Raw genomic sequence first — 15195 nt, forward strand, 5'->3', positions numbered from 1 at the left:
TTTCCCTAAAAAAAAGGATGACTGTGAGGCTTCTCAGGTATACACAGTGAAAGGACAAGAGGCAACCGTCACCAGCTGCTGTAAAGGAAATAAAAATTGAATGTAAGGAGGAAATTCGTCAAAACAGGAGCAGTTAAGCAGTGGAAGAGGTTGCCCAGAGAGGTCACGGAATCTCCATGCCTGGAGGTTCTCAGAACTCAGCCAGGCAAAGCCTTGGGCAGCCTTGGTCTGGCTTTGAAATTAGCCCTGCTTTGGAGCAGAAGGTTGGGCTAGGCTTCCAACTTAACCTGTTCTGTGATTTTATAATGCTAAATATTCTGTATTTGTTTAATATGTCCATAATTTAAAAAGAGTGGGTTTAGACTGAAATAGGAGACAGGTATTGCTGTTTGGGGAATGAGGTTATTTTTCATAAATTCTATTTATTTTTTAGGCTCTGGACAGCAAAATTTCTTCAGATCAGCTTTAGGGTATAGCAGAAACTTAACATTTGTGATTTATTTTAACATTATGTCAGCAACTACTTAGACTGCCACAGCAGCGATGCTGGAAGTACTATCCTTTAAACTTTTATGCTCTGAATGTGCCAGTAATGTTTGAAGGTAAATCCAATTCCACTACTAACCTATGTTTGTAAACAAACCAGCTTTCAAAATTGTTCTCGTCTAAACCTCTTGAGGTCTGCTAGCTAAGTTTTCAAAAGCCACTTTCTAAGTTTAGAGGGAAGGAAAAAAATAAGGATTTTTTTTAAACCTATTTTTATGAAATTCTTGGGTTAGTGGGATGTAAATCAATTCTGAGTACAATTTTGAGTACAGCCAAATTTGGAGAATATCAGTTTCACCTTCCACTGTCAGAGCAGCTGCCACTCCACTAATAAAACCTGTTGGGAGCTCTGAGTTTGTATGTAGTTCTTGTGATGAGCGGGCTACTTCCAGGACCAAACCAGCCTCCTGAACTCCCAGACAAGTCAAAGTGCAAGTTCATGTGAACAAATGATACCAAGCTCTACAGGGTTTTAAATATGTTACATAAGCTACAAAACTTAAAAGAAAATTTTGCCTGGAGTTTATTAATTCCTTTCTATCTTTTTCTAGTCCGTGTACCAAGATCTAACTCAATTCTAAAAGGAACATAAGAACAAAGAAATTGGGAGAACAAGTCAATACTGTAAAGTAGCAGTGGTTAGCAGCAGTGACTCGGAGTCCTCCTTGAGTCTGAGCTCCACTGCAGCCAGAAATTTTATTTAGTGACTAATTTGGTCGCGGCTTGGGAAAAAAGGTTAATAAGAATAATGGAAATACTTAGTTTGTCATTTTAAGTCGTAAATCTGACTAAAGCTTGGGCTTTTCACCCAGTGAAGTAACTTACTTATAATGGTGTATACCTAAACAATTTTGTACTCTGTGGGCTGTTAAAAGTACCCTTAAAGTGGCAGCAAATTATATCTGGAGTGTGAAGGGCTATAAAGAAAGTCCAAGTGGTGTTTTGCACATGCACTGTGAAGAACTGCGGTGAAGAGTAGAATCGAGTCCACAGTTCTCACTAAGGTTTGGTCCAGAGGCTTAGCCTGTGCTCCAGGAGATCAAGAGCATTTTGCCATGTTGCTTACTTTGGTTAATGGTATGTTTAGTTTTCAATTCATTTTTCTTAGAGTATCTGGAATTGTTTACCAGGTGGCCTGGGTGATCTCTGTGTAGCTGAAATGCCTGATAAGACTAGAATATCACAGCAGGGTCTGCACCTCATCTGCTGCTGAAGTCAAGGAAAGTTGTGAGCATTTAAGGGTACAGTCTTCAACGTGCTCTAGGTTTGTCTGCACGTGGCAGTACAAGAGTATGGCCAGGTCAGAAATGGCGCACGTACCACAGGCTTTGCACACACAGAAATGACAACCACAGCAGAGCTCAAATCTCATTCAGTTCCTAGAGCACAGAAACAGAAATTTCTAAAAGAAGGTCCCTGGATTCCAGGTTTTCCAAGCTGGGGTCTTTTCTCCTTTTTTTTTTTTTTCCAGTACATGGGAGCAACTTGCAAGTCCACTCTTTTTTTGTTTTGTTTTGTGATTCTTGTTCAAGCAATCTTAATCCAAATACACATATTAATTAGCATGTAGAATATCAAATCAAATGTCAGAACACTCTAGTTCTACCCTTGGCTCTGCCTCTTAACCTGTTACACCATCTTTGTCTGTCCGCCTCTGATATTCCCTTCAGCCACTGACTGTTTTTTTTACAGTGAAAACCATAACGCAGCTGTCATATCTCTCAGGGTGTTTGTACAGTGCCTGGTGGAGCAGAATCCAGACCTCAGCTGGAGGTGCCAAGGGCTAACACCATATAAATAATTGACTACATGCAACGTTTGACTGTAAATGTTTTAATATTAATTGCTGACTGAACACTGTACTACATAGTTCTCTTTCTTCATATCCTTCCTTACGGTTGATTTCTTTGTGTTATGTATCTGTTCACCAAATTTTAATATATAGTGTTAAATGAGTAACAAGAAAACCACAGAGAAGCTGAAATGTTGCTTATGTAGCAGTAAGTACATCTCATGATCTCACAGTGTTGCAACTCTGTCCTCCCATACCCCCTCCTTTCCCATCCCTTGTATGGTGTCATCACGCAAGCTCCTAGGGGCAGGGATCAGTCAATTTTATATGCCTGTAAAGCATCATGCATACCTACTGTCTGGAGCTTTATAAATAATTACACATCAAAAATTACGTTAAAATAATATTATTAGGGATGCTAGGTCACGCGCTCAAAGTTAGGTAACATTAATATTAAGGCTGTCTGTGTAACCTTAGCTTCCCCCTTTAACCTTAATTCCCCCCCCTTTTGTGCAGTATGATAAAGTCTCTGGTTAAAGTGCTCATACTCTATTTTGGTTTATTTTCTTTCTGCGTTTCAGAGCTCAATTAACAAAGCGGGTATACCACCGTTCACTCTCAGTTCAAATTCTCTTTTGGAGACAGGACTATTTAATTTCGTTTTGCTCTTTTTATCTTGCTCATCACACTAGTATCCATGTGCCACGCAGACTTGAATTCATTTCTCCGCACAGTACTCACGTGAGATGAAAAGGTGGCATTGTCCTGTTTTAGAGAAGGAGAGCTGATGCGCGGTCAAGGCAGACTAGTGACCAGTTAGACCACACAGGCCCCCTTTTTTTCAGAGCACTGAGCATTAAATAACATTTAATGTATCAGAATGCAGCTCTCTTTTTCCTCCGAACTCTGTTTTTGGAAGATATTTAACCATTTTGGCTGAAATAAAATAATAGAATGATCATGGCCATGATACAAATTGTCGCATTTGGACCGCCACCTAGCAAAGATGTATAATTTCTGGAAGTTATAAGCAATTGAAACCAGGGGTTTAAAAGGGGTTTTAGGAGTGAGTGGTTCCACCAGCCTCTCTCAGAGCAGGAAAAGCAGTTTAAAATACAAAAAAATTTTTTTTAAATTTTGAAAAGGTTTAAAATGTATTAAAATATTTAAAAAATAAACGTATTTTTCAACGTAAAGGGAACTTGGCAATTATAAAGCTAAATAAATACAGACTTGTCTGGGACAAAAAGATAAAATACCTTCCAAAGGTCTGACAGGGATTTTCCCCTCCCTTGGGTTTCTGTTTCCGTAGCCATGAGAGAGGAATATTTTTTCACGTACAGCTAGCGGAGAGCATAGGGTGGGGGTGGGGGAATCCTTCTGAATCAGTTCGTGCTGTGGGTCCGGACAGGGATAATCCCATTTCCTCCCTTTCTCTTGGGAGAATTTGTTACCCTTGGCTCTGGTTGGGGTAGTTGAAGCTGCTGGGAGGAGAGTCCTCTTCCTTACCAACCTGAGAAATAGTCGCTGTTGGCTGCAAAACTATGAGAGTTTTGATGGGTTAGTTTAAAACAAAAGCTTGAAAGGACAGGGGTGGGTGAGCTGCCCCTGCTTAATTTTCAGCCCATTCAAATTCAAATGTTACAAGGTTTTGTATTCCACTTGGGAAGGACAGGAGGGAAAGACAAGTCCGTAGAATCAGTCAGAGGGAATTCAGCGGTGAAGCTGGTCAGAGGAAGGAAAAATGTAATAGTGAGTGGCAGAGGGCAGGCAGGAAGGAAAGAGAAAACTGTAATGAAAAATAGCAGTGTATGCATGCATTGTATATACCTCTTTGTGTACAAACACGTTCTATATAATTACATGTCACTTTTAACGATCTCTGAGAAATATGGGAAAGTTTTGGTCTGCTGTTTCTCTGTAGGATAGGTTTTATTTTAGCTGAGTAGGCACGTTTTACTTTTCTGAAAACAGAAATGTGGTTGCAAGGGGGAGGAAGGAAGAGAAAGGGTTAAAGTGACAGGGAGAACTTCAGGGATGAAAAATTACTTAATTAAGACCCAGATGTCTGACAGATTTGCAAGCCTCTGCTTCTTACATAGTTTTGCTAATTTCCTTCCTTATCTCTGGCTTTCCCTTTCCCCTTGTTCCAGAAAACTCTTTAAATTTGGATACTCTCGTGCACTTTTTTGCTGGCAGATACTCATGGAGGGAAGATACCAACAATATTATGGTTAAGTAATAGATACTGACAGTCTCTATAGAGCAAGAATCCAGATTAGCCTTTCTGTTAAACTCATCCGCTGGAAAAATGCTGTATACTTTGGAGCTGTAGAATATTTTACATGTTAGGAAGCAACTTGGGTAGCTAAAGGTGTAGTGCTGGCTTCCAGGAGAGGAAGGCTACGGTCCATGCTCTGTTTCTTATTTTTCTGTGTAAACCAAGAAAAGTTATTTAACCTCACCATGCCATCTTTTAACTTGCGATGTTACATTGCGCAGGTGATGTGGCTGTATTAAGTTTTAAATCATGCTTGTCCACTTCCCTGACTAATTCCGGCAATGCTGTCCGCCCGCGGGCTTTCCTGTTGAGAAGCTGCTGCCAGAGGCCCGTGTGGGGAGGGGGGAGCAGGGGCACGCTTCCAGCTGTATAGCAACTACAAGTGACTGCTTAGGCAGCAGGACCCTGGAACCTGACATATGTTGGGGGACTCTGGAAACTTAAATCACCCTGGTATGTAATAAGCTTAGAGGTTTCTAGCATTAAAACACAAAATGATACTAAGCAAAAGCATTTTAATTTGCTTTCTGTTTAGGTTTTTGACCAGGAACCATGGAGGAGGACTGTAAAGGGACCATAAACCCAGCTGCTGCTGAAAAATTACATCGTTTTCCTCCTCATCTATATTTACAAGTTCTTATTTTTAAGTGGGTGGTTTTGTATCTGAAGGCACTGCTGGACCTCTGTGTTCTAGAATTGGAAAATAGTTTAATTCAATCTGTGATGGTTTTTATTCAGCACAGATATAAATGCAGTCTGAAGACCTTTGTAAGTTTGATGCACTCCCAGAGAACTAGAAACAGAATACAAACTGAAAAACCTGGAATGGAAATTATACTTGTACCTTGCTGTCAAAAGTATGTGCAGCTTTGCTTTTATCACTCATTGAAGAGCATAAAAAACAAGGTTATCTGGCATTCAGCAGAATATGACCATGTGCTTTTTTTCCTTTTCCTAGTTGCCTGCCAGTTTCAGAAATCTTGCATCAAAGACAAGTGATGACTTTGTTATCTAACCAGTCCTAACTTGGTTGTGCAGTCTACAAATTTGGCATTTTAACAGGCTCTGGTCATTTGAACATTAAAACTTTATGCTCAAGTTCATAGGAGGCAGCAGAAATGGAGAATATCACTGGTCAGGTCATAACTTAGGTGACCAGAAACTCCACCACTGACACTAGCTGCTCTCCTGCTGCTGTTATATTCCTTTATTGAAAGAAAATATAAAAAAAAAAAAAAAAAAAAAGACAGCTAGCCTAAGAAATAGAAAGAATGGAAAATGGTCCGTAAGATTTCATGAACTATGGGCTAATCTGGAAAATAGTTACCTCCACTTTTGAGGAGTACTTTGCTGCATCAATCACCAAACCAAATATATAAACACCTTGAGTTTACTTAATGTCATCTTTCTGGCCTGGTTGAACAGAAAGTTGTATTCAAAAGGGATGCACTTTCAGCTGTACTTTCTACAGCTTAAAATCGTTCCGCACCAGTCTCCTCTTTAACACCCACCTTGATATATACCTCAGGTAGAAGCGCTTCTCTTTCCAGCATTTATGTAAGAGGAGAATATCGTGGGTGCACTTTGAAGAGGAGGGACTTGAAAACGCACATAAGGGTTAAAGTAATTCCCCAGCATTGGACAGAGAAGACTATGAGAGCTGGGAAAGGAGCCCAGATGCTCCAGAGCCCAGTCTGGAGAAACCATAATATGAGCTTTCCACATTGGCCAGTCCCTGTTAGCTGCTTCGGGCACGTGTGAAAAGCAGAACGCTCTTGATGTCCACTGAACTGCCTCACAGCAGTGGCTACTTCCCTGCCTGCGCTAGTCTGGATTTGGCTCTGTTATTTACTGTGTCTCTGTCTTCCCTCCCCAGCTGGTAACAAATTCACGGGAGCTGTGTTCCCGAGTCTTTCGATATAGCAAACGTGGTACAAAATGAGTGAGACTTTCAGGTCACATTTAATTAATCTGGGAGGTGTCTACTGCCATTTCGTCTTGTCTGCTGCCACTCCAGCAGGACATGGGTCTCCCTATGTTCCATAGGATATGTCTACCAGCCCCAGACAGATGTCTTGAATATCCTACAGTATTTCAAATGGCACCAAGTGCCTGAGTTCAGACAACTGAATTTCTTCCTCAGTCTCTGCAGTTTACATAGTTCTGTGCTGTATTTTCACAGTTGCAGTGGGAGTTGTGGTCTCTACCTCTGGTACCATACGTGAGGCTCACTAGAACTCCTGAGAAGTGCTCAGAGACACTCGGGTCAGTTTTTTCATTTGCAGACCTCCAGGTAAAGCTGCTCTAACTGTAACAAAATGGCAGTTTCTGTCATTGCAAATCCATTGTGTTACCACTGCTTTGGGTTTCTTTTTAATGCAGCATTTCCAGCTAGGTTTATCAGAGGGTTTTCTCCCTTTCTTAGAATGTAAACTTTCCCACAAATGTCTGTCTCCCATGGAACTAATTTGACAAAATGCTGCTGTGAGTTTCATTTTGTCTCCAACTGCGCGAATGACTGCCGAGGAGTAATTATGCGTTGTAGCCTGCACTCAGTGGAGCACTAAAGGCTGTAGTTTAGTAGTCACTTTGCTCCGTTCTGTGCTCTTGCACAAATCTCTGCTAATCTACCTAAGTAAGAAGTGCGCAGGCTTCCAGGAACCGTGCACGTTTGCCATTTCGAGCCCTGGTCAAAATGCTCACCGGTGGTGTATTTTTAGCACCTCACATTTTACCAGAAAGGCAGCGTAAAGGTTATCAAGTTCTTCCCTAAGCCAAAAAAAGTGTGTGTGAGAAAATACCACTGGTAATGTTTATCCAGAATGTAAAACATGGTATCGGAATAAGTCATATTTTTCTTGGCTTCTGGCCAAAACAGAGCTGTCAACAAAAGAAAAGTGTATAGGGTTGAAAGGGAAGAAGGCTATGAAAAAAAAATTAGAGGCCCTTTTGTTTTCCTTTCCCAAATACTGTTGTGAGAAAGAGTCGTCTTAGGCATATTTATAAATCATGTGTGCTATTGGAAACTACCAGACCTTCGCCTCACAAAACACGTATCACATTTTAAATTCCCAATGCTAAGAATTTTAAGAAGAGCCCTCAGATTAATCTATACCTTCTGGCTTGCTTTGTAGGTGAGTTTGGAGATGAATTGAACAATAGCTCTTTCAGGAATTTGGAAATGCAAAAGAAAAGATCTGCTTTTTCTGAAGCTCCCTCTGTAAAGGCAAATAAGAATCCTTTCATTTTCACTGCATTGTTCTCTTCCTTTCAGAAAAAAAATTGTGAATTGGATATTATTATCCCAACTGTCTAGATAAGGAGATTGAAGCAGAGATTGAGAGGCAAATTATGTATAGTCACTGCATAAGCGCACAGAGGATAATGAAAGAGACCTCTGCGGACTGTTGCGCCCATCAAGGAGAAGATAATGTTGCTGTAGGAGTCATTGAAAGATTCCCACTGATTGACACGAGAAAAAGGCTGGTCAGTGCAATGGACCCACACTGCGTGTTTGGAGCCCAGGATTCCCTGTTCCAGTCCCAAATATGTTTTCCTAGTTAAATTGCCTATAAAATTCTCAAGCCAATAGTTTCCATTATTTACTGGAGAAAGCCCAGCACAGACAAACTTAGTAATACAGATTTTGGCCGTATTGTAGAACAGTCAGGCAATAGAAAGATACAATCAGGTACCCAGAAGGTGATGAGCTGGCATGGCCTCTGTGAAATGAGCTGTCATCCTCCGATAGATACGGGTTTACGCATTTTTCTTCCAAGGTTTTGGAAACAATTTCTTCATGGTGGCTTAGAGAAAGAGTCTCAATTTGCAGCAGTAATTTGCTTCCAGATGTGGACAACTATCCCACAAGATCAGCTTTGTAAAGAAGAAAGCAGTATTTGCTTTCCACGCTGGGTAAATCTGTTGCTTAGCTGGTGCACAGTTTGAACCATTCTCCAGTCAAAAATACGCTCTCTGAGTTTCCAAGTAAATTGTTTTAAAATGCACTCAGAGGAGAGCAAGTATTTTTTATTAATTTTAGAAAACTTTCCACTGCAAAACCAATATGAAATTCAGTCAGTTAGTTCTTTTTGCCACCCTCAAGTTGAGAGTTTTGCTTGCCAGACTTCTATCCCAATCCAAATGCTGCAGTAAGCTTAAATCTTTTTGTCAGATCGCTCAGATCAGTAATCTCACTGATTTGTCTGTGTGTGTGTGCGTGCTTCAGGGTACAGTAGGACTGCAGTCCTACAGTGCCAGTTGCCTCTGCAGGAGACTTTGACTGATTTGTGCCACTTTTCTCTTAATACATCACGGGGAAAACTCAGTTTATCATGAGTCTTGCAGTGTGGGTGCTGGCCCAGTTCACGTTGGCTTCTGGGGATGTTCAGGTCCTGTCAAAGCTCATGTCAATGGCAAATGCTGGAAGAAATTGTATTCCAGTCACAGAGCACTGTGTCTTTTCCTCTGTATTCCAACAAGCAGTACAGGTTTCTGTCTTAGATTCCAGTTTAGGAAACCACTTAGGCACGTACGTAGCCTTGCCACCTTGAATTCATCCCATCTGTATGTTTGAATACGTAAGGATGTATATGTGAAAAAAGTTTTGGAAGGCTTCCTTGCAGGTGTGTTTTGCTGTTTTCCTTGATCCCACATACATGAAGTTAGCTTTGTAAGTGCAAGGCAGTTTAGCTGCAAGCAGAAGAATCGGGCTCCAGGATTGCTACAAAAGGCATAAAGAAAGGAGAGGTGAATGATAAATAAATAAATAAATAAATGAAGTAAAACAAAATAAAATACCTCATGCTTCACAACGTGCTTTCAAGTTGCTCCTGGTATGAGCAAGGGAAAATCAAGCAATAGAATAGCAAAAAAGGAAGCTACCTTGTTGAACATAATTTAAATCAATGTCAGGAAACATCCCTGAATTTTTACTCAGATTATTGTCTTAAAAGGCAGCAGAAAAATGGCATTTTTCAGGTAGTGTTTGGTAAACTACAAAAAAAATGTCATCTGTTACTGTATCTGTGCTAGTAAGGGTTTGATCTTGAAAAGGGCAAATCTGCTTCACCTGACCAGAGTTAGTTTAAGTGTGGCTAGAATGGAAAATTATTTTTTCAATAGGCTAATCACAAGGGCAAAAGTTAGATACAGTGTCACAGGCGACAATGTCTTAAACTTAGGAACAGGAAGCTGGAAAAAATGAATTGCCCAATGTGAAATCCTAGCTTCAATGATTTAGATGGAAAAGCTCTGCTGGTCAAGATTTTTATTCCTAAGAAACCAAAGGTCTGTTGTGTAACAGGTTGCCATGTGTATTTTCTTTAATTTTAGGGGGGTGGCGGGGGGTGTTGGGATTTTTCTTAGTTTCATCTTCTTTTTCTTTTTTTTTCCTTCTAATAAGCCAAGACAACACTTGGCACTCATTCTGATTTCAGACTTGTTTTAGATCATTGTACAACTTCATCAAAAAACATGGAGTTATTTTCTGGCAAAATCAGGCCCCTTGATACGTTTCATTAGAAACAGCTCTCAAAGGATTAGTTCTCTTTCCTCCTCCCCTCCCTCCCCTCAGGATGCAGAGTGATTGTCTAACAGTACTGAGCTGTATTTATTTTTCATTGCCAGGCAATTTTTATTTAGTTAAGGTGCAGATATATTGGCACAGTGGGTGCATGGGGTGGCTGTGGTCGCCTGCTCTGAAATTGTATGGATATGCAAAACCTTTGCCTTGGCATACGCTGCTTTTCTGCAGCCTAGCTGAAATGCGTACTTCACAGTGAAGCCAGACCATTTCTTTGCGACAGGCTTTATTAATCCTAATCTTTTGATCGCCAGCACACTGAGTATGCTCAGGCACCACAGAGATTCTTCCTAGATGTGGATGTGTCAGTGTGGTGGTGTGTGACTCTAAGGCTGCATACTTTTCATACTTTGGGGAATGAGTTTCAGAACCCCAGTGGAGCCAAAGGGGCTGAAATTAAGAGTGGATTTCAGAGCAACAATGCAAAGTGTAAAAAGGGGGAAACCCAACCTTTTTCTCCTCTTTCATTTAGCAGAAGAGATGAAGAAATGGCTTTGGCTAAGCATGACAATGAGGATGCATTCATTGCTGCACAACTCCAGCAGACTTTGGCTGGCCTGGATGAAGATTTAGAAGGTGGGGAAGTGTGTTACCTCTGCAGTACAAAAGAGAGGCATAGCCAGGAGATGCAGAGTCAAACTGTACTCCGAGGCAGCCGCACATTTCTTGCTAAGGTCGCTGGGAACAACTCTGCCTTAGACCTGTCACCGAAATCGGGAGGAATAAACCTCGTAACACCAATGTAGTGTTAAAAGGCAGAATATGATCAACCCAAACTGGCTGCTCTCCCTTTGCTTCTGGAGCAGCCACTCTTTACAGACTCTCACTGAATGTTTTGCAAGCTGCTTCTCAGATTGTCATTGTATTTTGGTATCGGCTAGCAAAAAGAGACGAACACCAGTTCATGGACACATTTTATGGGCCAAATTTGGTATAATTTCATTGAATTCAGTGAAGCTAAATCAGTTGTGAATTTAGCTCTCTGCTTAATGAACAATGCCTCTGTTTTGTATCTTATCATAATCAAGTGGAGAAGGGGGGACACATTTTTGTACCCAAAGCCTCCCCTGCGTTAGCAGACGTATTTTAAAGTTAAAAATCGAAAAACACGAAAAGAAACAGTGGGAAGAGATAAAACGTCATATTGTGCTCCTCTTTTTCCTACTGTGAATATAAATATTTCTCTGTTAGTGGTTTGTCACCAAATGATGCTGAATACTTTTTTAAAACTTCCCATCTTTATTTCAGTACTTCTGCAGTGGACTTGATTCTGATTTAATTTCTGTGAGTTCTCTAACATGGCAATTTCTTAGCTTCTGTGTTGTAACCCTTGATTTATGCCAGCAAATTTGAGAGCAGAGTTAAGCTTCTTGCACAATGAGGCTTCTGGAGTCACTGGTAATGAAGGGTGAGAAGAATGGAGAAAAAATACAAGTACTGTTTCTTTGTTTGCTTGCTCAAGGAAATCCTTCAGCTGGGCTGTTATTACCAACCAGGTCTGGGAAACATAATTTGGAGTTGCTCGCTGTTTCTCAGAAATGTTTCTCCTTTGGAGTCATGTGGTGAAATGTTTATCACTGAGAGAAGTTAGTCAAAGATAAGGTATGAACAATAGATTAAATTCTGCTTTCAGCTGCATTTGTATGTTTCCCACTGGCTGAAGCAGGAGGACTGCAGGAATATTTGGCTGATCCTAATCAGCAACCAGACAATAAAAAGGACCCAGATCTCTCCTTTTTTGTAATACAGGCATAAATATATTCCTGTTAGTTTTAGTGTAACTAAAATATCTGATCCGCTTAAGCTTGTACTGGCTGTTTGTGTAATTTAAAGTCATATTGCCTGAATACTGCCTATATGTAATGTTGTATGTGTATTTTGCAGCAGTGGATGGTATAAGTAACCCTGACTCTGAGTACGTCAATGAAGAGCTGAGCCCACATATAAGAAAAGTTGAGGCTGCCCAAGGTGTTACCATTTCTGTTCCAGTAACAGTCATAGATGATGCTCCAGAAGTTAGCACCTCTAACTCAGCTGGAAATCAAGAGACAGAGACAAGGGTTTCACGAAGTATCTCAGCTGACTCTGTTAATACGGGAAACTTTACAAATAAAACCAACAATGCAGGTTCCTTTGATAAGGGACACACAGATGGTGGAGCTGTATGCATATCCAAGGACCTCATACATCAGCAACCATCTGAGAAAGAATTTGGTCACTTGCCTGTGGAACAGAGGAGAGACATGTTTGAATCTCTCACATCCTCCTTTGAAAAAAGAAATGAAAAAAACTTAAGACTGGACACCCCCCCCAAACGTGGTGCGAAGTCTGAGGAATGTAGATCTAAGCTGACTCCGTCTCACTCCAAGACCACAGCTGAAATCAGTACAGCAAAAGAGAAGATAAATCCATTTAATGAATGTAGTAACAGAGAAAGATCTCTGAAAAAAAGTAAATCAGAATTAGAAATCAAATGGCCACCAGTAAAAAAAATTGAAGTAGAAGAAGTCCCATCAACACCCACGTGGTGTCATCGTGCCCAGAATTCAGGAACAAACTACGAACCCAAAATGGGTTTAACAACCTTTAAAGTTGTCCCTCCAAAACCTGAAGTAAAACATTTCGATAGAGGAGTTTCACTCTCCACTGGTGCCATTAAGATAGATGAACTGGGCAATCTTATAGGCCCGAACACTGGTGTCAGTAAGCACATACCAGGTACCTCTACTGATGAAAGTGAGGAAATTCATCTTGGGAAGGTGAAGGCATTCTGGAGGTCAAGTTCCATGGAAAAGCAAAGTGATGAGTCTGCTGAGCATCTTCCTAAAAAGTCATCAGTCACCACAAACCCTAAGCTCTTTACTATAAAACATGAACACAAACCTGTCTGTCTTGCAGCTCCAAAGCCGCTAGCACCACAAACTGTTACTACCCAGGTAGCTGAGAATGAGAATGAAAGGACCAAACCACCTCTTCCAGTTACACAGTCTCAGGGCACACCAGTAGTGGCCCCAACTGTGAATAAGGACAAGCTGGAGCTTCCATTTCTAAAGCCGCATAGAAGAACTTCAAGTCAGTATGTTGCCTCTGCCATTTCAAGACACATCAACGTAACTACTTTTAAGTCTGACCCTATGGAATATCATGAGAAAGATGAAAATAAGCAAGGGGCAGGAGAGGTTAAAACTGAAGCAGAAGTTTCACCAAAAAGATGTATTATTGTGGCCAAATACAGCCCTGTGGATACAGAATCAGCAGAAACAAGAGAAACACTTTCAAGTATTTTTACTTGCAGTCAAAAAGCATCCCACAGGTTTACACCTGGCGATAATTCTGGTGTGGAAAACAAAGTAGTTAATATCAGGGCACCAAATCAAGCAACTCCTGCGAGTTTCTATAAAAAGAATGCCAGTGTCCCACTTACTAAATCCTCTTCAAAGGATAACAACAGTGCAGAAGATGATTATGGCTTAAACAGCAAACAAAGTATAGCAGAGAAAAAGACGCGTCTTTTGTTTGACCAGAAATGCGAGACTTTGACCCATACTAATTCGGCCCCATCTCTCAAGTCTCCTGATCTCCAAGGAGTCCCATCTTCTCTCAGCTCGTCTTCGCGAGTCTCTAAATGGCCTCCTGCTAACGGGGTGCAAGTTAGTTCACTTAAAGCTCCACCCGAGCTAAATGGTGCAGCAGCAAATGCAGAGTCAGAACAGGAGGAGAAACCTGATGATTTGGATATCAATGCTGTCAGTGAACTGGATGTTAATGTGCAGACCAATATCTTTGGACCAAAGAAGAAGTTCAAACCTGTTGTCCAAAAGCCAATTCCAAAAGATACGTCACTGCACAGTGCCCTAATGGAAGCCATTCAAACAGCAGGGGGAAAGGAGAAACTCAGAAAGGTACAGTGGAGACTTTTTTTAGCCTGTTCAGACTGCTGAGCCCTGTATTCCCTCTGTCAGACACCAGAGGTTTTGTAACCGGTACAGTTGCTGGTGAGCTGGCGTACACAAGGCATTTGAAAAATTTATAATAGCAAAATACAGACCAAGCCACTGCTTATTCTGCACATCCTGTATATTATGCAACACCGTTGCTGCTGCACTAGCTAGAAGAGGCAGAGGGTACAGAGATACAGCAAAAAGGAGAGGCAATTGAGGTTAGCCTAAGAACTGAAGCCACGTTTCAGTGTGTTATGTAAAAACGGGAACACACAGCATGGAGAAAACTTGTAAATACCTGCAGTGAAAGAAAACTGCATTTTGTGTTAATAGGTGGTAGTAGTTTGCCACTGACTTCATGCTCAGGGCATATGAGGCTGCATCATAAGTCCAGCATTACTGTCTACGTGCATCCTCACCGATCAGTGTGAGTAAGGATTGTAAAAAGAGGCCTGAAAGAAAACAGACTCATCAGTCTCCATAGCTTGCATTCTGATACAAGTGCCAGAAATATTTTTAATACTGTTTCCAAACTATCTCTAAGTAAATATCTAATAACAACATGAGGTTTATTCTTTTCATATTCTAGGTTTCCGACAGCGCACTAAATGGCAATCACAGGAAACCCTCATATGTTGAGCCAGAGAATGAGCGCTCAGCCCTACTAGCAGCAATTAGAGGCCACAGTGGCACCTCAAAGCTGAAAAAGGTAAGAAATCAAGATGGTAAGTGATCTTTTAAGTGCAGTCTGTTCCTACTGGGTGTTTTGAATAAACCCAGATATGCCACAAACTAAACATTGTGCTGCAAAGCGAGAAGTTGAGGGGGAAATAATATGACATAAGACCAGATCTGACTTCAGCAGATAGCATAGCAGGTCCAATCCTATCCTCTGCTATAAAACTTACACTCTTTCAAATGGTGTTCTTTTAGCTGAGAAAGAAGCACATAGATATCCAAATGAATTACAGGGAGTGTACATAGAAGACATCAACATTCATCATTTTCACATTTAGGTGTGTAGGGGTTGTATTTTAGGAGTACGCAATTA

The 15195-nt window shown here is 40.9% G+C and overlaps 1 protein-coding gene across 1 annotated transcript in view; it reads left to right on the plus strand.

Annotated features, from left to right (window-relative positions):
• Positions 1 to 15195, plus strand: part of COBL (cordon-bleu WH2 repeat protein) — a 204337-nt gene that overhangs the window by 187099 nt on the left and 2043 nt on the right. Inside the window, 3 exon segments of the mRNA XM_035894139.1 lie at positions 10676 to 10779; positions 12088 to 14105; positions 14734 to 14853. Coding sequence (XP_035750032.1) covers positions 10676 to 10779; positions 12088 to 14105; positions 14734 to 14853 — 2242 coding nt within the window.

The sequence above is a fragment of the Egretta garzetta genome, unplaced genomic scaffold, assembly GCF_000687185.1.
Source record: "Egretta garzetta isolate BGI_Z169 unplaced genomic scaffold, ASM68718v1 scaffold264, whole genome shotgun sequence".
NCBI classification, from domain to species: Eukaryota; Metazoa; Chordata; class Aves; order Pelecaniformes; family Ardeidae; genus Egretta; species Egretta garzetta.